Source organism: Myxine glutinosa, chromosome 10, assembly GCF_964187855.1.
Source record: "Myxine glutinosa chromosome 10, kmMyxGlut1.1, whole genome shotgun sequence".
Taxonomy (NCBI): domain Eukaryota; kingdom Metazoa; phylum Chordata; class Myxini; order Myxiniformes; family Myxinidae; genus Myxine; species Myxine glutinosa.
Genome location: NC_136270.1, coordinates 135,473,369 through 135,496,863, shown reverse-complemented (window position 1 = coordinate 135,496,863; position 23,495 = coordinate 135,473,369). Strand labels below are relative to the sequence as shown.

Genomic DNA, 23,495 nt, shown 5'->3' with positions numbered 1-23,495 from the left:
CTGAAATTACTCATAATACCTCAAAGCAATTATGTGGAAAACTTAGTGCTTTTTGCTGGTCTCTAACGGTATTTTCCATGTCACCTTAATAACACATGGTAATAGAAAGGTAACTCACAAAACATGGGATGGAATAAGCCCTGCCCATGCGATGGACAACAGGAAGTAAGTGACGTATGGGCCGTTTCCAGCTGGTGACGTTTATTTCAAATGAAGTACATGCCATTTGTTGTCGGTTTTGTTTAATGACATCTTCCCAGAGGAGAGGCACCAATGAGCCCGTACTGCTCATCGTTATAAAATTGGCAATTAGCGTATTTTGTCTCGGACAGCAACACTCATCATGCAGGCGTTAAGTGTTTCTCGGTGCATATCTAAGTTATCACAGCACAATCCCAGTGGTGGAGAGTTGTCAAAATATTTTGCCAAAAAACTTGAAACTGGCAACACTAACCCCATGCCACCACACAAAGACCGAGCTACGAGTCCGCGGACCTCAAGGCAATCGATGGGATGGGAGAGGGAGGTGTCCCGACTGCACAGGTGCTTCCTAAAGCATGTGAGACAAATCAAAAGGTGTTCCTCGATTCAAAGACGAAAGTTCATTCAAAGTTGAATCGGTGCAATGAATCATTAATTAATTAATCAGCGCACAGATAAAAACCAAATAATACGGTGACAATACAGACCATAGTTACCCTCTTTTAAATAATTGTAACTTCGAACAGACACCACCTTCCATGGCAGGAAGTGAACAGACACGAGGTCGTGTTGCAATGCCTTTCGCTTCGCCAATGGGATTCGAGGGAAAAAAAAGATGGTCGCGTTAAATTTGTGCACAAAACGTATTTTTCACCTCACATCATATCGTCATCACTGCACACTCCTGTTCTACAGTATTTGTGAGAAAATTAAAGAGCAAACAAGGCCATGACACTGACGTGCAAACATGTGATGTTTGCTATTGACCTGGGAGGTGAGAAGGTGAGAACAAATAAATAATAACAAAAAAAAAACCCCGACTTCCTCATCTGAACAGTTAATTGTAAGGGTTGGATTCAATATCACGAAAGTTTTTCATTAACTTTCCTAAACTGCTCCATCTACTTCAAACCAAGCAAACAGCTCGATAAAGCTGTGAAACTGTTTGGAAAAGATACCAGAGCAGTTTGAATAGCATCTTTGCTGGCTTAACCATGTGACAGTTTCGAGCACCGTGATAACGTCCCTGGGTGACGAGCGAACAACACTTGCCCAACAATAAATCGCAAAAATCTATTGTCGACTCAAACAGATGAACATCAAGAAGAACAAGAATCGTTCCAATGTTTTTCAACCTCCTCCCCCTCCTCAATCCTCACCCCCCCCCCCCCCCCCCCCCAACCAAGAAAAAACATACAATAATGCGTAGACCTCTCACTGGTGACTGCACTGCATACCAGGACCTGCACGTAATCCTTCATCTTCGTCATCCGAACTTCGATCGTAAGCTTCCCGGCGACTCCCTGCATTGCCGCTCGGCTCCATGTCGTGCAAAGCAACCTCTTCTGCATCTCTGGATGGAGAAGGAAGATCCGGCCGTACTGGCAGCAGCTTTTCCAACTCCTGCCATTGCAAAATCTCAGTTAGGCCTGTCTGAGAAAGCAAGCGGGTTAAGCAAGAAACACATCAGTTAAAACTCACCGGAAGCTTGCTTGAATCGATCCAGTGGTTATTGGGAAATTCAACTTCAAACTTTACATACAGGTTCCCTTTCTCAAAAGGATTTCTGTATTGCGGCATGCCCTCGCCTGGCACGCCTCTAATACATCCTAGGAATGAGCAAGCAACATCATGAGAACATAGTTAAACAAAATCTTCAAATAACAAAATGCTCTTCATTTAAATGACATTTCACATTTCAGTTTCATATCTACCAGACTATACCCGGATGAAAATATGAAATTTGGTGTCGATCTGTTTGCCAATGCATTCGATCATCATTTTTTTTGTTTTTGTTTTTTTGTATACTGAATCGAGGCTCGTGAAAGAGCTAACATTTATTTCACAAACAAATCAACCAGACAAACAAAATATACAAAAAGAGGGAGCGGAAGACAAGATGGGGAGAGAAGGGGAAGCACACAACCACAACATTTGAGAGCAGGGAGAAGTGTGGGAGGGAGAGGGCTTGGGGGCAGGAGGCGTGGGAAGGGGGGGGGGGGGGGTGGGAGAAGTATAAAACACAAGGGGACCGAAATTAGCGAGGGTAGAAAAGATCAAGGTTTTGGATGGGTGAGGATAAGAGATGGTGGTGAACAGCTGTTTTAAAGACCTGGAGGGTTGAGTGGGATTGAAGAGAGTGAGGGAGTTTGTTCCAGAGGCGGGAGAAAAGAGGAATGAAGGAGTGAAGGTGAGCAGAAAGTCTTGATTTTGGCAGTTTAACCATAAGAGGGTTGCAGGCAGATCTTGTGCGACCTGTAGGAATATTTGGGGGACAGAGCCCAGAGAGGGCTGGGGGGGGCAAGGCCAGAGAGGAGTCGGTAGAAGACGGAAAGACCACCAACCTGCCTGCGGTGAGTGAGTGAAAGGCCCTTGGAGTTAGCTTCATTGCGGGAGATTCCAATGATTCTGAACGCTTTGGTTTCAACAGCGTGAAGACGGGCTAGGTGTGAGGCAGGAGCACCAGACCAGAGGGGAGAGCAGTATTCCATAGAGCTGCGGATGAAAGCTTTGTATGTGGTGAGGAGCTCAGGTGTGCCAAGGAAGGACTTCACACGACGGAGGATGCCCAGTCGGCGACTGGCTTTGGAGGCCAGATTTGAAATGTGGTTTTCCCAGGAAAGATCATGGCAAATAGTGAGACCCAAAAGCTTGAGTGACAGAACTTCTTGGAGAGGATTATTCAGAAAGTGGATGGGAGGGTTTTCCAGTCGGTCTTTTCGGAGAGACATCGTAAGAGTGTGAGATTTATCAGGATTGAAAGACATGTTCCATTTGTTTGCCCAGTCTGTGATTTTGTCCAGGTCTGCAGAGAGTGAGGAGGCTGCAGACTGCCGATCTGAGGGATGAGGAATGGAGCGACAGAGAGTAGAGTCGTCAGCAAAGAGATAGAGAGGATTTTCAAGAGAGTCAGAGAGATCATTGATGAAGACCAGAAAAAGCACAGGGCCCAGAACACTACCTTGGGGAACTCCAGCCTGAACAGGAAGAGGAGATGAGAGAAACCCATTCAGGGCCACACGTTGACTATGACCAGAGAGGAAGTCCGCCAGCCATGCGTGGAGATTTCCATGGATACCAAAGGAGGAGAGTTTGGTGAGCAGAGCAGGGTGCCAGACCGTATCGAAGGCACGTGAAATGTCAAGGGAGACGGCTTTAATTTCCTGTTTGGCGTTGAGGACCTCCATCCATTGTTGAGAAAGCAAAAGCAGCATGTCCAGAGTAGAGTGACCAGGTCTGAAACCAAATTGATGATCAGAGATCAAGCCATTGGAGAAGAGGAAAGATTTCATATCTGAAGCAATGATCGATTCCATGACTTTGCTGATAATTGGGAGAAGGCTGATTGGTCTGTAGTTGCTGGGATCTGTTTTTGCACCTTTTTTGTGCAAAGCGGTGATGTTGGCTGATTTCCAAGCAGATGGCAGATGACCTTGAGCAAAGGAGAGGGTGAAGAGAACAGAAAGAGGGAGTGAAAGAGCGGAAGCACATGATTTTAGGACCCGTGGGCTGATGCCGTCAGGACCAGTTGCAGAATCAGAGTCGAGGGTTGACAGAAACTTTTCCACCTTGTCAGGAGGAAAGGACACAGAGTCCAGGAGCAGCTGGGTACGACTGGGTACGGTGGGTACAGAGAGGGATGGGTTTGGGACACAAGATTTAGAGGCAAACACAGTTGAGGCATTCAGCTTTTTCACGTGCGGAGTCAGCCGTTAAGCCGTTTGAGGTGAGGGAGGGGATGGAGGGGGAACAAACACCAGAAACAGATTTGACCAGACGCCACCATGATTTGGAAGAGGGAGACAGATAAGAGAGTTCGGTCTTGAGAACGGTGAGATATTGTTTCCTGGCTCTCCTGAGGGTGGACACACACTTGTTTCGGGCTTTGTGAAAGGAAATGAGATTTCCTTCCGTTGGATTTGCTTTCCAGGAGACGAAAGCAAGTTGTTTCAGGGCAACTGCCTCACCACAAGATTCCGTGTACCATGGACGGGAGGAAGGGTATGACAACTGAAGACGAGATGGGATAAATCTGTGCATGAGAGAGAGCAATTTACTTGGAAAGAATTCCCAGGATGAGTTGATGTCAGAGGCGGTAGAGATGGGAGACCAGTCCAGATGATTGATGGCTGCTTGAAAACCGTGCCAGTTGGCCTGAGTGAAATGCCAGACTCGTCGACGCTGAGGAGGCTCTCTGAGAATGGTCAGAGAGATGTCCACTTTGACAAGCACATGATCAGATGAGCCGATTGGAGCAGAAGAAGAGCAGCAGACATTTTCAGGGAAGTTTGTCATAACCAAATCCAGAAGAGAAGATGCTCCGTTGACTGAGATCCGGGTCGGGAAATTGACAGATTGTGTCAGTCCCAGTGAGTCGCAGAAGTCCTTTGCTGAAGAGCCATGGCTGGTGAGAGAGGTACCCACACCCAGCCAACTGGCATGGTGACAATTGAAATCACCACATATGAGGAAGAGAGAGTTGGGATGGGTAGATAGAAGTTGGTCCATATTATCAGTATGGGTCTTTGAAATCAATCTTTTTGAAATCTTTTTTTTGAAATCTTTTTTTTGAAATCTTGAAATTTTGAAATCAATCTTTTTGGATTTTGAAATCAATCTTTTGAAATCAATCTTTGAAATCAATTGAAATCACAATTGAAATCACCACATATGAGGAAGAGAGAGTTGGGATGGGTAGATAGAAGTTGGTCCATATTATCAGTATTATCAGTACTTGTCCAATCTCAACTAAACTTGTCAAGGGGAGTATGGGTTCATAAGATAAAGAATGGTGTAGCTACTTAGTCTGTGCACCTCCCCACCCCACAGGGGTTCCGAAGGGGAGGTCGACGCGAATTCTCCATGCAAATGTGTACCGTTTCACACCGACGCAAATTCTCCATGTAAATGTGTACGTTTCGCGCCGACGCAAATTCTCCATGCAAATGTGTACCGTTTCACGCCGACGCAAATTCTCCATGCAAATGTGTACCGTTTCGCGCCGACGCAAATTCTCCATGCAAATGTGTACCGTTTCGCGCCGACGCAAATTCTCCATGCAAATGTGTACCGTGTCACGCCACTCCCGGTGCTGGTGGGAGAGGATATTATTAATGTTTCAGAGACCTCAATTATATCACGAGTGAGGTTTTCACTTAGTTTTACACTCGTTTTACTTGTATGTTGCTCGACTCGACTGCAAAAAAAAATCCAGAATTCCCATGTTTTGTTGCCTTTTTCTGCCTTGGAAAACGCCATGCCAAGCTGTATAGATAGCCGCTTGAGCGTTGTTCCACATTATCATGGAAATTTTCCAAAGCCATTTCCAATAACAAATGTAATAACATTAGTCTAGTAGGAAGACTAGGTCCCCCTGCACCCCCCGGAGATATACTTCTAATCAGTGTTTCTAGATTGGAAAAAATGTGTAGAAAATGACTAGCTATGGCCCCAAGCTGAAAAAATGTCCCACATACCATTTTTATGCAAATTACTGCTGCAAATTTTATGCAAAATTATGCAAATTTTATGCAAATTTTTGATGAGGAGTAGAGTTGAGGGGTCTTTGAGGGCTTCATCGAGGTGCTCTCGGTTGCAAGACTGGGTCATTCTGAGAAGCACAGCAGGGTCAGAGATCATGATGTTCTCCTCCTCAGTGAATCTCTCCATCAACAGCCTCTCCATTGCCTCACACACTGTTTTGAGGCAAAAGAGGGACTTTGCGTAGGCCTTTCCACTGAGAACACCTTTGAGAGATCCACTTGTTACTAGTTGTGCCTCAAAGAGAATCTCTGCATATCCAGAACCACGCATCTTGTGTCCAGTGAGCATCCCGATGTAGTTCATGGATGTGTGGAAGGGTCCAATCGTTACTACATGACTAGCAAATTCATTTGGCCAGCGCCAGATGATGGGAAGGGCTTTCATGCAGACACCCAGATCAAATGTATTCAGGACCCATCTCTGACCCACCTCAGCAGTTGCTGCCTCGGAACGCTTCAGTAGCTCACGAACAACTGCGTTGTCTGTGATCGGTTGGTGGATAGGCGTGCAGTAGTCGACTGTTGATTTGCTGGGTGGGGGAGAACCAGTTGCAGAGGTGAAACCCCCTAGCCCAGGCACAGGCTGCAGGCCACAGCTTCCGATGTATCTGATGAAGAGCCAGATGTAGTACTCTTGCATCGTAGTGGCATAGACTGTGTCATTCTCTGCTGGCGGTGTGAATGATGAGCCTTCAGGGAACTTCGGGCCAACGCGAGTAAAGTGCAAGGGTGGGAGAGTTTTTGGTGTGTCGACCTTCAGGCTACGCTGTTGTGACCTATTGATGGTAGGTAGCATTCGGTCCTTGCTGCTCTCGAACCCGGGCTTGACCTCCTGCACCATGATTCCTCCAGCACTGTTTACAATGTTGCTGCCGTGCACACTGGTAGTGGTTTTATTCAAGTTGTCCCACTCACAGTGGAATACAAGGTTGCCCTCTCCTGTCACAATTTGTGGTGTACGATAAGTTGAGACTTCATCCAGGACCTTGGCGAGAGCAGTTTCCAACTCCAAGGCGAAATCGTAGCTCTCAGAGTGTCCAAGCCTGTGTAGTATTGTGGTGAGCTGTTTGCTTCGGAACAGGTGCCTTACAGTCACACAGAGGAGAATGTGCTTTGGTAACTTCCATTTTCCATCTGACACTGCACGGCACAGATCTTGTCCAATGGAGAAGACCAGACGCTTCACCTTTTCTGTCTCGATGCCCTCCTTGCCAGTCATTAGCACGCTGAGAAAGCGGACAAGGTCTGGAGGTAGGATGTCTTCAGGATTGAGCTCCATGTCTTCAGCTGTTGGTGGCCATGGTTGGTCTTTACACTCTCTGAAAGCCTGTAGAATACCCTGGCGAAGTTGGAGGGCAACATTTTGGTTCTTGTTTGTGCTTCCGAGTGTGAATGCTCGTGCGAGAGCATTGGAAACTGTTATGTTTGAGCTGTGCACAAGCCAGAAAGAAATGACATCACATTTGTCATGATCAACCTTCGTGAAGTGGATATGCTCCTTGATTGGGTCATTCTGTAGGCGTTTCAGTAGTTTCTCTGACCGATAATTTGAGTTCTCATATCCATTCAGTTTCAGTTCCTCGACATAGAGCAAGCGCAAGGAAGAAAGCTGTAGAACTTTATTCTGCTGGATGACCTGGGTTTGAATGTGTTCCAGTACTGAGTTGAATGCCTTTTCATGGGCGGCTGACATGCAAGCCTGCTCCTTTGGTGCTTCGGCTCTGTGAATCGCACGCTCATAGTTGTAGAATGCTGTGCGGAAAGCTTTAAAACATGACGGATGGTGTTTGGCCTCACATGCAAAGAGGTCTTTGTTTTTCACCTTTCGATGGAGTCGATAGAGACCCATTTTCTCAGCCCGTGTTTCGATTTGCTCCCATGCATTTTCTTTGTTTTTAAAGGATGGGAAGGTTGTAGGCCTCTCAGTATTGCGATGAGCATCTTTGGTCTCAACTTTCTCACAAAATATACACTCTGGCGGGAAGATGGGTTCAGCAGAACCTCCTGGTTTACGAGGAGAGTGATGCCATGATGAGGTTGATGGCCCTGGTTCTGTATCATCTCCCAGACGATGAAAGTGGCGGACAAAGTGCTTATAACACTTGCTGTGATATCCTACTCTTTCTAGGTCATCAGGAAGAGTTGCCGAGATCTGATCACATACTGATTGCATACGACATGGGGAGTCATGCGGTTGGTTGAGACGTCTATCCCGGATCTTTTGAAGCAGTTGCAGTTTTTCTGAAGCAGATCCTTTAATTTTACGGAGGGGCGTGAAATCCCCATGATCAGACATGGATGGTACATGAAGGATGCATGTAGGAGGAGAGCTTTGGGCTGCAGGTTCTACACTCCGTTTTCTTTTGGGCATGCTTGCTGTCGATGTCTACCATCACTGTTAAATGACAAATAAGAAATCACGAATGATGTTAAAAGTGCCTGTGAAAGGAGGCTCTGAGTTTTCAGTGAGGTAACAGAGGTTCTGAGTCATGTTCTACACTAGGGTACTTTTTAGCTGACTAAACCATGTTTAGTGGCATCAAAAGTGCTAATAGCTAAAACATCTAAATTCTTCCACACTAACGTTAGCTATCTAGGCCAATGAAACATTGTGCTAAGTTACTGTAGCTAGCTCAGCTGTCGTGCCTCTTTCTGGTTCAATTCATATACAGAAGTCAACAGATATGTCTCATGTTTGGCATTAACAAAAGTTTAAGTTACACCGACATTAGGAACATACTGTACATAGATGAGGCTAGCTTTAACGTTAGCTAACATGGTGCTAGCTGGCTCAGCTGTTATTCTGCCTGTTTATGATTTCATGCAGAAACTGAAGTCAAGAGTGTGAGTAACATTATAGTTAGCATCTTACCTGGCTAGATTGGAGGATGAATACCAAGAACAACACACAGATGGAATGGAAGACTGAACTTTCAACTGAGGTATTCAATAACATCAACGTTACCAATTGATACGAGCGCGCGACATTACCAATTGATACGAGCGCGCGAGCGCGCATGTTACATGGATGGAAATGTAAAATGGCAGCTATAGCAGCACTAATTTGGATCTCTAGTCTGTCATTTCTGCACTGTGATTGGATAACATAAAAAAATATGTTTGGGAGTTAACAGCAGGAGTTGGTAGATTTTACGTGGGCTGGGTGAGAAACCTTTAAATAAGCAAGTGAAAATCTCTCGCAATACAAAGTCAATGGTGGGAAGAAAAGTTGAGTGGTACCAATGTTACTGCCAATGTCCCGCCCCTATGCAAGACTCAGGAGCATCTTGTTGACATTTAACCTTGAAAATACCTGGGTTTAGACCCCTTATGTACCATGTTAAGTTATCTGCAGTATTAACGTATCCTTATCATTTGTAAAACTGATTATTTTGTAATTACAGCATTAATATGCATACTAGTATACCATAGACACATGTAATCATGTTATGAATAGTTCTATCATGATCTATGCCCTTCAAAACATGGGTCTAGACACCTTCATTTTTCAATTATCTGCAATATTGGCTGAGATATGTCAAAAATCGTTTTTTTGATAATGGCAGCAGTAATTTGCATAAAAATGGTATGTGGGACATTTTTTCAGCTTGGGGCCATAGCTAGTCATTTTCTACACATTTTTTCCAATCTAGAAACACTGATTAGAAGTATATCTCCGGGGGGTGCAGGGGGACCTAGTCTTCCTACTAGACTACATCATAATCTATATTGTACTGAAAGAGGAGCCGCATGTCTGTCTGTTTATCATGCTACAACTTGAGACCCGATTCACTGATTTCAATTAACCAATAACTGCTGATTCAGGAAACTCCCAGGAAGGTTTGATGCAAAATATAAATATATATTTTAAAAACCCTGAAGGAAGGTTTGTATGTAGGTACATGGGCACACGTGGTGAAACTGCAAACGACAACTTGCGATGCTGGTTATACCTGCACGGAGGGCAGGATCTCCGAGGAGTACTTTTTTGTTCTTGCCTCAGATGAACCATCGCAGCAAAGATTGGTATTCATGTCAGCAAAGTGACTGGTCTCTTCAGCAAAGTGACGGGTCTCGTCAGCAAAGTGACGGGTCTCGTCAGCAAAGTGACGGGTCTCGTCAGCAAAGTGACGGGTCTCGTCAGCAAAGTGACGGGTCTCGTCAGCAAAGTGACGGGTCTCGTCAGCAAAGTGACGGGTCTCGTCAGCAAAGTGACGGGTCTCGTCAGCAAAGTGACGGGTCTCGTCAGCAAAGTGACGGGTCTCGTCAGCAAAGTGACGGGTCTCGTCAGCAAAGTGACGGGTCTCGTCAGCAAAGTGACGGGTCTCGTCAGCAAAGTGACGGGTCTCGTCAGCAAGGTGACGGGTCTCGTCAGCAAGGTGACGGGTCTCGTCAGCAAGGTGACGGGTCTCGTCAGCAAGGTGACGGGTCTCGTCAGCAAGGTGACGGGTCTCGTCAGCAAGGTGACGGGTCTCGTCAGCAAGGTGACGGGTCTCGTCAGCAAGGTGACGGGTCTCGTCAGCAAGGTGACGGGTCTCGTCAGCAAGGTGACGGGTCTCGTCAGCAAGGTGACGGGTCTCGTCAGCAAGGTGACGGGTCTCGTCAGCAAGGTGACGGGTCTCGTCAGCAAGGTGACGGGTCTCGTCAGCAAGGTGACGGGTCTTGTCAGCAAGGTGACGGGTGTCAGAAAAGTGACGGGTCTTGTCAGCAAAGTGACGGGTTTTGTCAGCTCGTAATATTAACAATAATACTTGGCAATAGTAGGGCCGCTCTCATAGGGACAGAGTGTTTCTCGTAATGAAAAACATTTTTATTGTGGATTTAAATATTATTGTGGATTATTGTGGCATTTTATTGTTTATTTTATTATGGTCGGGCCTTGTCGGCTGGTCCATTGATTCAATTCCCAGCCAAAAGATTGAAAGGGCTATGAAAGCTGAAATGTGAAGGAAAGTCAAGACTTTCGTGTTCAGAGATCAATTGCGGTTCCAGGTTCCTTCACGAGCAGCCGTGATGTCAGATGCAGCATTTTAAAGCTGAGGATACCTGTTCCGGCATACATATATGTACATACAATTTTTTATTTTTTTTCTTAACAGTTTTTGCTCATTACCTCTGCCATCCACGTTGGACGGACGTTGTGTGTGTGTGTGTGTGTGATCTCAAAAAGTTAATTGTTTGGATGAAACTTTCTGACCAGGTTGGGTGTGTGACAATGATGAACCAATTTGATTTTGGTGAAGATCCAGATCCACTAATTTTTAAAGTGATTCTTCACCATTGAGAGATGGGGCCAAAAACGACATATAGCACGACATCTCAACATGTTATGGACGGATTATGACAAAACTTGTGGGATACGTTCGGTAGGTGACAAGAACGAGCCGATTCGATTTTTGGTTGAGGTCCGAATCCAGATCCAGCCCATCATCAGGATACAAATCGTACACTGTTCAGCCTGGTGTTGGTATGTGCTCTGAGTACGGAGTGTCGTTCTCGTTTGTTGATGTAATTAATTTTGTGTGTCCTTGTCAGTTGCTGAGTTTTCCTCCCCCACCTCTTTCCTGTTTGCCAACTTCCCCACTTGTTGCCCCTCCATTCCCACTGTCAGTGAGCTGCCCTTTTTCCCTTTTGTTGCATTGCTCTTCCATGAGTCTATATTTTGTGGAGAGAATATACATGTACACATACACTCAGTGTACAAAACATTATGAACACCTTCCTCATATTGAGTTGCACCCCCTTTTGCCCTCAGAACAGCCTCAATTTGGCGAGGCATGGACTCTACAAGGTGTCGAAAGCGTTCCACAGGGATGTTGGCCCATGTTGACTCCAATGCTTCCCACAGTGGCAAGCTGGTTGGTAGTGGCCTCTACTCCGAATAGCTCGTTCCATCTCATCCTACAGATGTTCAATTGGATTGAGATCTGGTGACTGGACAGGCCTCTGCAGTAAGCTGAATTCACTGTCATGTTTGTGGAACCATTCCTGGACAATCCTAACCTTGTGGCATGGGGCATTATCCTGTTGAAGAAATCCATTCGCAGATGGAGACACTGCTGCCATGAAGGGATGCTCCTGATTGCAATGATGTTCAGATATCCTGTGGCATTCAACATTGCTCCACTTTTATCAGGGGGTTTATGTGTGCCATGAAAACACAACAAACACCATCTCACCACCACCACCACCACCAGCTTGCAATGTTGACACACGGCATGATGGATGCATGTACTCGTGTGGTTTTCTCCATACCCTCGTCCTCCCATCACCGTGAAACAGCAGGAACTGGGATTCATCAGATCAGGCAATGTTTTTTCCATTCCTCCAGTATCCAGTGTTATCGTTCCTTATCCCACTGTAACCGCAGATTCGTGTTTTTTGCTGAAAGAAGTGGAACTCTGTATGGTCTTCGGCTACCATACCCCATGCGTGTCAAGGTACGACGAGTTGTGCATTATTTTATGGATCTAAAAGGTGGTTCAGCACCAATGGTGAACTGGACTGTCAGTTGATCAACTCTAGCCCATCTGTTGCTCTGCACCGTTCATGTCAGCCTCCCTTGGTCAGCCTCTTCCATCAATGAGCCGTCCTCTCCAAGAAGTTCTGTCGCTGCAGCTTTTGGGTCTCACTATCTGCCATGATCTTTCTTGGGAAAACCACATTTCCATGCTGGCCTGCAAAGCCAGTCGCCGACTGGGCATCCTCCGTCGTGCGAAGTCCTTCCTTGGCACACCTGAGCTCCTCACCACGTACAAGGCTTTCATCCGCAGCTCAATGGAATACTGCTCTCCCCTCTGGGCTGGTGCTCCTGCCTCACACCTAGCTCGTCTTCACGCTGTTGAAAGCAAAGCATTCAGAATCATTGGAATCTCCCGTGATGAAGCTAACTCCAAGGGCCTCTCACTCACTCACCGCAGGCAGGTTGGTGGTCTTTCCGTCTTCTACCGACTCCTCTCCGGCCTTGCTCCCCCAGCTCTCTCTGTGCTCTGTCCCCCAAATATTCCTACAGGTCGCACAAGATCTGCCAGCAAGCCTCTGATGGTTAAACTGCCGAAATCTCGGCTCTCTGCTCACCTTCACTCCTTCATTCCTCTTTTCTCCCGCCTCTGGAACAAACTCCCACACTCCCTTCAATCCCACTCCTCCCTCCAGGTCTTTAAAACAGCTGTTCACCACCATCTCTTATCTTCCCCCATCCAAAACCTTGATCTTTTCTACCCCCACTAATTCACCCCAGATCCACCTTGTTTGTAATTCCAACTTCTTTCCTGGTAGTCCTGGCAGTGTCCATATGTTTTATGCCTCTCCCACCCCCTTTCCCATGCCTCCCCCCCAAAGCCCTCTCCCTCCCACAGATCTCTCGATGTCTCCATGTCTCTCGGTTCCTGCTCTAAAATGTTGTGTTGTGTTGTGTTGTGTTGTGTTGTGTTTGTGTCCTTCCCCCTCTCTCCCCATCTTGTCTACCGCTCCCGATGTTATTTGTTCTATGTGTCGGTTTGTCGGTTATGTGTCGGTTTGTCGGTTTGTCTTTCTGTGTGATAAATGTTCGCTCTTTCACGAGCCTCGATCTTTTATACAAAAAAAAAAAAAAAAAAAAAACTAGCACGCATGTTGGCTGGATGTTCTTTGGGTGGTGGACCATTCTTGATAAAAGTTTATAGATCAAGTGAATGGAATGATGGTCCAAATGACCCATTTCCTTCTGCAAAACAATCTGCAAATTTCAAGAATCCATACAAAATAGAGGAATAGTCATCTTGAAAGTTGTCGGCCTGCATGAAATGGCTATTTAAAGCCAAAGTTTACTTGACGGAGTAGCTTGTACAAACACGGCCTACAGAAAGTTTACACCCCCTTTCAAAATTTTTACCTTTTCTTACCTTATAGCCTGGAATTAAATCAGATTTTTTTTTCCACCTTTATTTACACATCGTATCGTAACCCACAACTTCCAAGTGAAAAACAAATTATACAAATTTCAGAAAATTAATTTAAAATACAAAACTAGAATATATATCTTGGTTGGATAGGTGTCCACCCCCCCTGAGTTACTACTTGGTGGAAGCACCTTTGACAGCAATACAGCTGTGAGTCTGTTGGGATGGGTCTCTACCAACTTTGCACACCTTGATTGGGCAATATTTGCCCATTTCTCTGTACAAAACTGTTCAAGGTCAGCCAAGTTGCGTGGGGAGTTGATGGCCAGCAATCTTAGTCATGTCACAGATTTTCGATTGGATTTAGGTCGGGGCTCTGACTGGGCCACTCAAGGACATTTATCTTTGTGTTCCTCAGCCACTCCAGTGTAGCTTTGGCTGTGAGCTTCGGTTCGTTGTCATGGTGAAAGGTGAACTTCCGTCCCAATTTCAGCGTTCTTGCAGAGGGCAGCAGGTTCTCCTCTAGGATTTTTTTTGTTGTTTTTTTTTTCCGTTCAAAATTTTTTAATTTCCCATTCAATCAGTGCCGCCACATTTGATTTGCAGATTCGGCATTCGTGGCATTTCCCAGAAACGTAACCCCCGTGAATGTCGGGGTCCGCCTCTATTATAAAAGGAGCAATGTCTGTCTGTCATGCTATTACTTCGGAAGGGAATAACGGATTTCAATGAAACAAATGGCGGTGCATTCATGGAACTCCCAGGCAGGTTTGTGATGCAACATTTTTTTCCCAAAAATAAATTTAAAAAAAACAAGGAAAGTTTGTGTATTGGCACATGAAGCGACGCCAACATACGACCCCTCTCAATCCCCCACCCCCCCCCCCCAAACCTCTCTATTTTCCCATCAGCGAAGTGAGTGTACAGCTAGGCCGCTATTTATACACTGCTTAATTTTATTTTTTCCCCCATTAACAATAACAGTCTTTTTCAGCAACACCACAAAGATCGGTATTCCCCGTCAGCGACGGGCGACGGATCGGTATTCCCCTATATGCTAGTAATGAAAAATGACAAATACCTTTGTGATGTAACAAATGCAAAATTGCAAGAGAGGCATGGGATAAGAGTAATATTTCTGGCCACACAAGAACAGACAAAAACAGGAAACCAGGACATCCCCTGTACCTGGGAAGATAACGTTTCCTTGCGGATAGCTGATGAGGAGTTCTCGACCATCCAGATGTTGGACATGGATGCGACAGCCACACAGAGCTTCTGTTAGACTCACTGTACGTCGTATTGTCAGATCATTGTCCTCTCGAACAAATACCTGCACCACGTGTGCCAAAAAGCAAATGCATGTGACACGTACAAATATACAAAAAAACAGGGCACAGCTGCGAGAAGCCCAGATAAGCCGATCCTGTGGATAAATCGCATATCCAGCACATTACATTTATCCACTGGATATCTTCTAGCAACCGAGGTTAGTTAAATGTCTATTTATCCACACCATTCTAAATGGTGACATCAACTCTTGTTCATGCAATCTGATAAACAAGGTGCAGCATAATTAACAACCAAATAAACGAGCAGTTCAAGGTTGAGTATGGATCTTAAAAGTGCGGAACATGGGAAAAAAATTTTGCTGGAATTGTGCAAAGATATTCTCCACTTTGACGAATTGAAAAGGAAGTGTCCACATTCGTCAAAGCCTTGTGGGTAAAACCAAAATGGCGACCAACTGTCAAAGGTAGTAGAACATAAACGCATCAATAATTCCTTGTGAAGGAGAATGCCAAATCAGCTGAAATTCACAGGAGACTGCCCACCCAATTTGGTGATGGAGGGCCGACACGTGTTTGTTCAAATGATGCATACATGAGCGATGTGGCGCATTCTTACATGAAACCACGTGCCGTCGCTCAAGAAACATGAAATGTGTTTAACAGCTCGTTTTGGAGAATTACTCGACGTGAAATTGCAGAGGAATTGGATGCAAGTGCTGGAAGTGCAGAAACAATCGTTCATTCTTATGAGAAATTAAATAAGGTCAGTGCAAGGTGGGTACACAAGCACCCCACAATAAGAATACAAGGTGGGAGCCCAAGCACCCCACAATAAGAATACAAGGTGGGTACACAAGCACCCCACGATAAGAGTACAAGGTGGGTACACAAGCACCCCACGATAAGAATACAAGGTGGGTACACAAGCACCCCACGATAAGAATACAAGGTGGGTACCCAAGCACCCCACGATAAGAATACAAGGTGGGAGCCCAAGCACCCCACAATAAGAATACAAGGTGGGTACACAAGCACCCCACGATAAGAGTACAAGGTGGGTACACAAGCACCCCACGATAAGAATACAAGGTGGGTACCCAAGCACCCCATGATAAGAATACAAGGTGGGAGCCCAAGCACCCCACAATAAGAATACAAGGTGGGTACACAAGCACCCCACGATAAGAGTACAAGGTGGGTACACCAGCACCCCCACAATAAGAATACAAGGGGGGTACACAAGCACCCCACGATAAGAATACAAGGTGGGTACCCAAGCACCCCATGATAAGAATACAAGGTGGGAGCCCAAGCACCCCACAATAAGAATACAAGGTGGGAGCCCAAGCACCCCACGATAAGAATACAAGGTGGGTACACAAGCACCCCACGATAAGAGTACAAGGTGGGTACACAAGCACCCCACGATAAGAATACAAGGTGGGTACACAAGCACCCCACGATAAGAATACAAGGTGGGTACCCAAGCACCCCACGATAAGAATACAAGGTGGGAGCCCAAGCACCCCACAATAAGAATACAAGGTGGGAGCCCAAGCACCCCACAATAAGAATACAAGGTGGGAGCCCAAGCACCCCACGATAAGAATACAAGGTGGGAGCCCAAGCACCCCACAATAAGAATACAAGGTGGGAGCCCAAGCACCCCACAATAAGAATACAAGGTGGGAGCCCAAGCACCCCACAATAAGAATACAAGGTGGGAGCCCAAGCACCCCACAATAAGAATACAAGGTGGGAGCCCAAGCACCCCACAATAAGAATACAAGGTGGGAGCCCAAGCACCCCACGATAAGAATACAAGGTGGGAGCCCAAGCACCCCACGATAAGAATACAAGGTGGGAGCCCAAGCACCCCACAATAAGAATACAAGGTGGGTACACAAGCACCCCACGATAAGAGTACAAGGTGGGTACACAAGCACCCCACGATAAGAATACAAGGTGGGTACCCAAGCACCCCATGATAAGAATACAAGGTGGGAGCCCAAGCACCCCACAATAAGAATACAAGGTGGGTACACAAGCACCCCACGATAAGAGTACAAGGTGGGTACACCAGCACCCCCACAATAAGAATACAAGGGGGGTACACAAGCACCCCACGATAAGAATACAAGGTGGGTACCCAAGCACCCCATGATAAGAATACAAGGTGGGAGCCCAAGCACCCCACAATAAGAATACAAGGTGGGTACACAAGCACCCCACGATAAGAGTACAAGGTGGGTACACCAGCACCCCCACAATAAGAATACAAGGGGGGTACACAAGCACCACACGATAAGAGTACAAGGTGGGTACACCAGCACCCCCACAATAAGAATACAAGGGGGGTACACAAGCACCACACGATAAGAATACAAGGTGGGTACACAAGCACCCCACGATAAGAGTACAAGGTGGGTACACCAGCACCCCCACAATAAGAATACAAGGGGGGTACACAAGCACCACACGATAAGAGTACAAGGTGGGTACACCAGCACCCCCACAATAAGAATACAAGGGGGGTACACAAGCACCACACGATAAGAATACAAGGTGGGTACCCAAGCACCCCACGATAAGAATACAAGGGGGGTACACAAGCACCCCACAATAAGAATACAAGGTGGGTACACAAGCACCACACGATAAGAATACAAGGGGGGTACACAAGCACCACACGATAAGAATACAAGGTGGGTACACAAGCACCCCACAATAAGAATACAAGGTGGGTACACAAGCACCCCACAATAAGAATACAAGGTGGGTACACAAGCACCCCACAATAAGAATACAAGGGGGGTACACAAGCACCACACGATAAGAATACAAGGTGGGTACACAAGCACCCCACGATAAGAATACAAGGTGGGTACACAAGCACCCCACAATAAGAATACAAGGTGGGTACACAAGCACCCCACAATAAGAATACAAGGTGGGTACACAAGCACCCCACGATAAGATTAATTGAAATAAAGCTCCCAGAACACACAGAGGGAGGGAAAAGATTTCTTTAACATTCTTGTAAGATGAGGAGACCTGGATGAATACATCAGGCAGAACCACCAGAAATGATCGGTTAATTAATTATTGGAGGAACCTGGAACTACATTTGATCATTTAAACAAACATAAAACATGCTGAACAGATACTTGTGGAGAACGGTCAACTTAATATGCACTAAATTGCAGAAGACCTGATCTGACGTCATTCCTCATTGCGAATGACACAGCAGGTGACGAACGTTTAAATTGCTTAATGTGGGAAACCAACGAATGCACAAAAAAAATACTACAGCGACTTGGTATACCGTATAATGAAGAGAACCAAGCAATATGACTCGATATGTTGTGTCATATGACTGGGTATGTTGTGTCATATGACTGGGTACGTTGTGTCATATGACTGGGTACGTTGTGTCATATATGACTCGGTATGTTGTGTCATATGACTGGGTACGTTGTGTCATATGACTGGGTATGTTGTGTCATATGACTCGGTACGTTGTGTCATATGACTCGGTATGTTGCCTCAGTGACTTTACTACATGATAATGGATGCCCTCATACATAAAATACTACAGCGACTTATTATACCGTACAATGAAGAGAACCAAGCAATATGACTGGGTATGTCATCTCATATGACTGGGTATGTCATCTCACAGTGACTTTACAGAACGATAATGTATGCCCTTGTTCAGCAAATGGGGCAACTGCTACTGCAGTGGAGGTGGGTTAGTTAGGAAGTTGTGATCAAAATCTGTTTTGTATCCCTTGTGCGCATGGCCTGACCCTGGGTACAGGTTACGAACACTTGAGCACGATTTGCTGAAGATCGGCCCCTTTTGTATGATTTTTCAGATGTACAATACATACAGTGACTTACCTTATTTAAATAGTAAGATTAGTTACCGTTATTCCACAATAACAGAATAATGTGTGTATAGTACATTTAGGGGCTTCTGAATATCATGACATTGGGGGGCGGGGGGGGATTGAGGGGGTGATGGGAGGGGAGGAAGGTGGAAGTTGATAACACCCCGTTTTTAATACAGTTTTCATTAGTACAATTAATAGTCTGTCCTTGTCTACTTACTTTTGCTGCTTGGAACATTACCGAACTCCATCTATATCTGAAAGGTAACATGCTTTGTCATTTGAAGCAAATTTATAAAGTACTCAAATGTTATGGACGAATTCTGACAAAACTTCCAGTTTTTTGTTTTGTTTTGTTTTTTTTGGAGTGATTCTTCACCGTTGAGAGATTGACCCAAAATGACATATCGCATGACATTTCAAAAAGTTATGGATGGGTTATGACAAAACTATGTGGAGGAGTTGGTTCGATGACAAAAGCCAATCAGATTTTGGTGCAGGTCCAGACACAGATCCGTCCGATCAGTGGGATACATAAACTGTTCGGCCTGGCGAAGGTTCGCGCTCCACCGAGTTCCGTTACACGATGGAGGTGTGTTCCAGACACCGTTATTTGTTATGCATCAGTGGTATCGATAATAGCGCTAATAATACAGAAAGAATAACAAAAACAATGTGTACAAATATCAATAAAAAGAAACATTTCCGCTGCCCCTACTCTGCGTCCACTCGTCGTGCATGGCAACGGTGGAGACGAGGTGGGCGGAATCTCATCCCGCTGCAAAAGGAAGGCGAAGTAAACCGTGCTGATTGGCCCAGGGTGTGTATGCGGTATAAACAATGGCGGTGAGAGTCGTTCCTCGGAGAGCGCTGCGTGCTGTGCATTTTCATCACTTTAAAAAATAATTCTCCAGGACAGAGTCTACAAGGAATCGGCTTTGTACAAGGTATCACTGTAGTTCGAACACCGCAGAACAAATCGCCTCGTTTGTACTTCCAAGAAACTTCAATTTAGCAGTACTTTGGCAAAAATGTACACCGTCTCGACCAATCAAATTGGCCGCTCCCGCTCTCAGTGAGGGGGAACCTCGAGATTCAGACAAAATGCCGGCACCCAGCAATGCATCGTGAGCGAACTTCGTCCAAAATGCATCTGTTTCGTGCATCTTTTGGTGAAAGGTCATTCCAAGACCACCAGTAACTTCCTGAAGGGTTGCCAGGTTTGTCATTGCACAAATTCATGGATAAACATCGAGGGTGACGAAAACATCTCGGCGGAGCATCGTCAGCTTTGGACTGCTCCGTCTGGCCCATCGGCTTCTCATGATTACCATCCTGTTATTCAAAGTTTACGAACAAGGCTAATGTAGATTACACTCGCAAATGCAAATCAAGAGTTTAAAAGACCCTTCCCATGTTCTTTTTCCAAAGACTGCTTGGAGTCGGGTGTTCCATGAACTCCCCAATCGTTGGGTTTTTTTTCAGCTTTTTACGCAGTCACTGTAGAACTTGGTGAAGTCACTTTGGTTATTTATTTTCATCAGGCTTGGGGGCGGGCATATTGTTATCATCACACACCCTTACTCCTCTCCCCCCATTCGTAAACTAAATTAGCCCTCCACTTTATGCGACATTGCTACAAGCACAGATTTTTCTCATTAAAGTCAAACGATCAATGTAGAAAATTATTCCATTTTCATACAAGGTCAAAAGCTAAACCTTGGATGGGGTCGGGGTGGGTGGCAAAACCCTCATATGGAATAAAAAATAAACATTATTCTGGGAGCGAGTCAAACAGGAGTTTCCTTTCCTAGTTTCACTTATTCTTTAGCCCTGGTGTTGGCTTAGCGGTTAGGGTGCCGGCTTGGGATCCTAGGATCCTGGGTTCGAATCCCGGTCGATCGCTGAATTAACGCCAGGGGGGTTGACTCAGCCTGTCATCCTTCCGAGGTCGGCTAATTGAGTACCAGCTTGCTGGGATGAATGATCCCGGTGTGTACCCCGGCTTAGAATAGGTACACCGTATCCCTGCGCATCATAAGAGGCGACCAAGGGTTGGCGCCAGGAAGGGCATCCGGCCATAAAAACATTGCCTCAAACAGGGAACCATGATTGTCATGGGGCCCGCAAGGCTAACCCCCGCTCTAGCGGGGAAAATGGCCTTAAAACGATCATTCATTTTTTTCCCACTTATTCTTTAGTACACAATTTATGCTTTGAAATCCTGATAGATGAAAAATTTAATTAACTCGTTCGGAGCGGAGAAACATCGACCTACTTCATGTTTCTTTTCCTGCAGCACAAGGATCACATCTCCTGGTTCAACACCTGGCAACTGATCTCCCTCGGCACGAAATGTGATCTTTTGTCCATGGTGCATCCCTTTGTCTATATGCACCTCAAGCTCCTTCTCACTCTTGATAACCTTGAGCCCATTGCATGCTTTACATCGCTGGCTCTCCTCTACCAGCTCACCTGTGGGTACAATCCCCAACAAATTAAGCATCAGAAGCAAAAGTAACAAATAAATAACAGGCCTCCATTGCATTATACTCATCAGGTAATGGCAATCAATGGTATCCATGGCAACCTCTTGTTCACGAGTTATTTTACCTGCATAGACACATAACCCAACTGCATGTGCATTCACAGGCTGTAGGCCTCAGGGAAGAGACGTCCACACTAAAGTCACGCAAACACTTGCAGACACAGGACATGGCTTTTAACAGGAGACAAACACAGCATTGACCTTGGGGAAAGTAACTTCCTGAAACACTCCGGGTGCCGATGTCGTCACAGTCTGCATTTACTTTTTTCTGCAGTCAGCAGAGGTTTTTTGTTTTTTTTTTAACGGAGAAACCCCCCTCTGCCTCCCTCACAGCTCCTTCCCTCCCCCAACCCCATGGGATGCCAACCCACAGAGTTTATCCATGCTCTATCCTCTAAATGCTGAGCATCAAGCGAGTAAGCAGCACGTACTATTTTTTAAACATTTGACATGATTCAGCCAGGGTGGGAATTGAACCGCCAACCTCGCAGACACAGATCGAATGTCTCAACTACAATATCAACGAGTCTTGTGGCCTTACCTTCACCATTACACTCCGTGCATACAGACTGCATCTGTTGGACCATCCCCGGCATAATCTGACGGAGCATAACTCTCACTCCCCGGCCTTTACAAGCGGTGCATTTCTGGACATCGTCCGCATTTCCACCAACCCTGCCATGCACGATGAAATATACAGGCCAGATTTACGTCAAGGATTCACACAAAGGTCACGAAACTGCAATACTCGTTATCGCATGCAGAGAATAGCAACAATCACAAAGCTTCCATCTCACCCTTTGCACGTGGCGCAGACGATATTCTTGGTGAAAGTGAATGAGACCGTTTTGCCATTGTACAGATCCTCAAGTGTCACCCTGGCACAGACATCCAAGGTGGGTTGTCATCAACATTTACACTTCTTTAACGACTATCACTGTTAGCATGGCTTGAGTAATAAAAAACAAGAACGAAGTCGATACTGCGCCATCGCAAATCCACTCAAGACATCCAAGGTGGGTTGTCATCAACATTTACACTTCTTTAGCGACTATCACTGTTAGCATGGCTTGAGTAATAAAAAACAAGAGCGAAGTCGATACTGCGCCATCGCAAATCCACTCAAGACATCCAAGGTGGGTTGTCATCAACATTTACACTTCTTCAGCGACTATCACTGTTAGCATGGCTTGAGTAATAAAAAACAAGAGTAATGTCGATGGTGTGCCATCACAAATCCACTCAAGACATCCAAGGTGGGTTGTCATCAACATTTACACTTCTTTAGCGACTATCACTGTTAGCATGGCTTGAGTAATAAAAAACAAGAGCGAAGTCGATACTGCGCCATTGCAAATCCACTCAAGACATCCAAGGTGGGTTGTCATCAACATTTACACTTCTTTAGCGACTATCAGTGTTAGCATGCATTGAGTAATAAAAAACAAGGGTAATGTCGATGGTGTGCCATCACAAATCCACTCAGACATCCAAGGTGGGTTGTCATCAACATTTACACTTCTTTAGCGACTATCAGTGTTAGCATGCATTGAGTAATAAAAAAACAAGAGTAATGTCGATGGTGTGCCATCACAAATCCACTCAGACATCCAAGGTGGGTTGTCATCAACATTTACACTTCTTTAGCGACTATCACTGTTAGCATGCATTGAGTAATAAAAAACAAGAGCGAAAACGATGGTGCGCCATCGCAAATCCACTCAGACATCCAAGGTGGGTTGTCATCAACATTTACACTTCTTTAGCGACTATCACTGTTAGCATGGCTTGAGTAATAAAAAACAAGAGCGAAGTCGATACTGCGCCATTGCAAATCCACTCAAGACATCCAAGGTGGGTTGTCATCAACATTTACACTTCTTTAGCGACTATCAGTGTTAGCATGCATTGAGTAATAAAAAAACAAGAGTAATGTCGATGGTGTGCCATCACAAATCCACTCAGACATCCAAGGTGGGTTGTCATCAACATTTACACTTCTTTAGCGACTATCAGTGTTAGCATGCATTGAGTAATAAAAAACAAGAGCGAAGTCGATACTGCGCCATCGCAAATCCACTCAAGACATCCAAGGTGGGTTGTCATCAACATTTACACTTCTTTAGCGACTATCAGTG

At 45.5% G+C, this 23,495-nt stretch overlaps 1 protein-coding gene across 1 annotated transcript in view; it reads right to left on the bottom strand.

The window, feature by feature from the left end:
- Window positions 1–181: 181 nt before the first annotated feature.
- LOC137433739 (dnaJ homolog subfamily A member 2) overlaps window positions 182–23,495 on the bottom strand; it is a 45,741-nt gene continuing 22,427 nt past the window's right edge. Inside the window, exons 4-9 of the mRNA XM_068126013.2 lie at window positions 22,155–22,235; window positions 21,899–22,032; window positions 21,088–21,284; window positions 14,813–14,957; window positions 1,684–1,811; window positions 182–1,605 (exon numbers count right to left, since the gene is read on the bottom strand). Coding sequence (XP_067982114.2) covers window positions 1,417–1,605; window positions 1,684–1,811; window positions 14,813–14,957; window positions 21,088–21,284; window positions 21,899–22,032; window positions 22,155–22,235 — 874 coding nt within the window. The 3' untranslated portion in view covers window positions 182–1,416. The remainder of the gene's footprint in view (window positions 1,606–1,683; window positions 1,812–14,812; window positions 14,958–21,087; window positions 21,285–21,898; window positions 22,033–22,154; window positions 22,236–23,495) is intronic.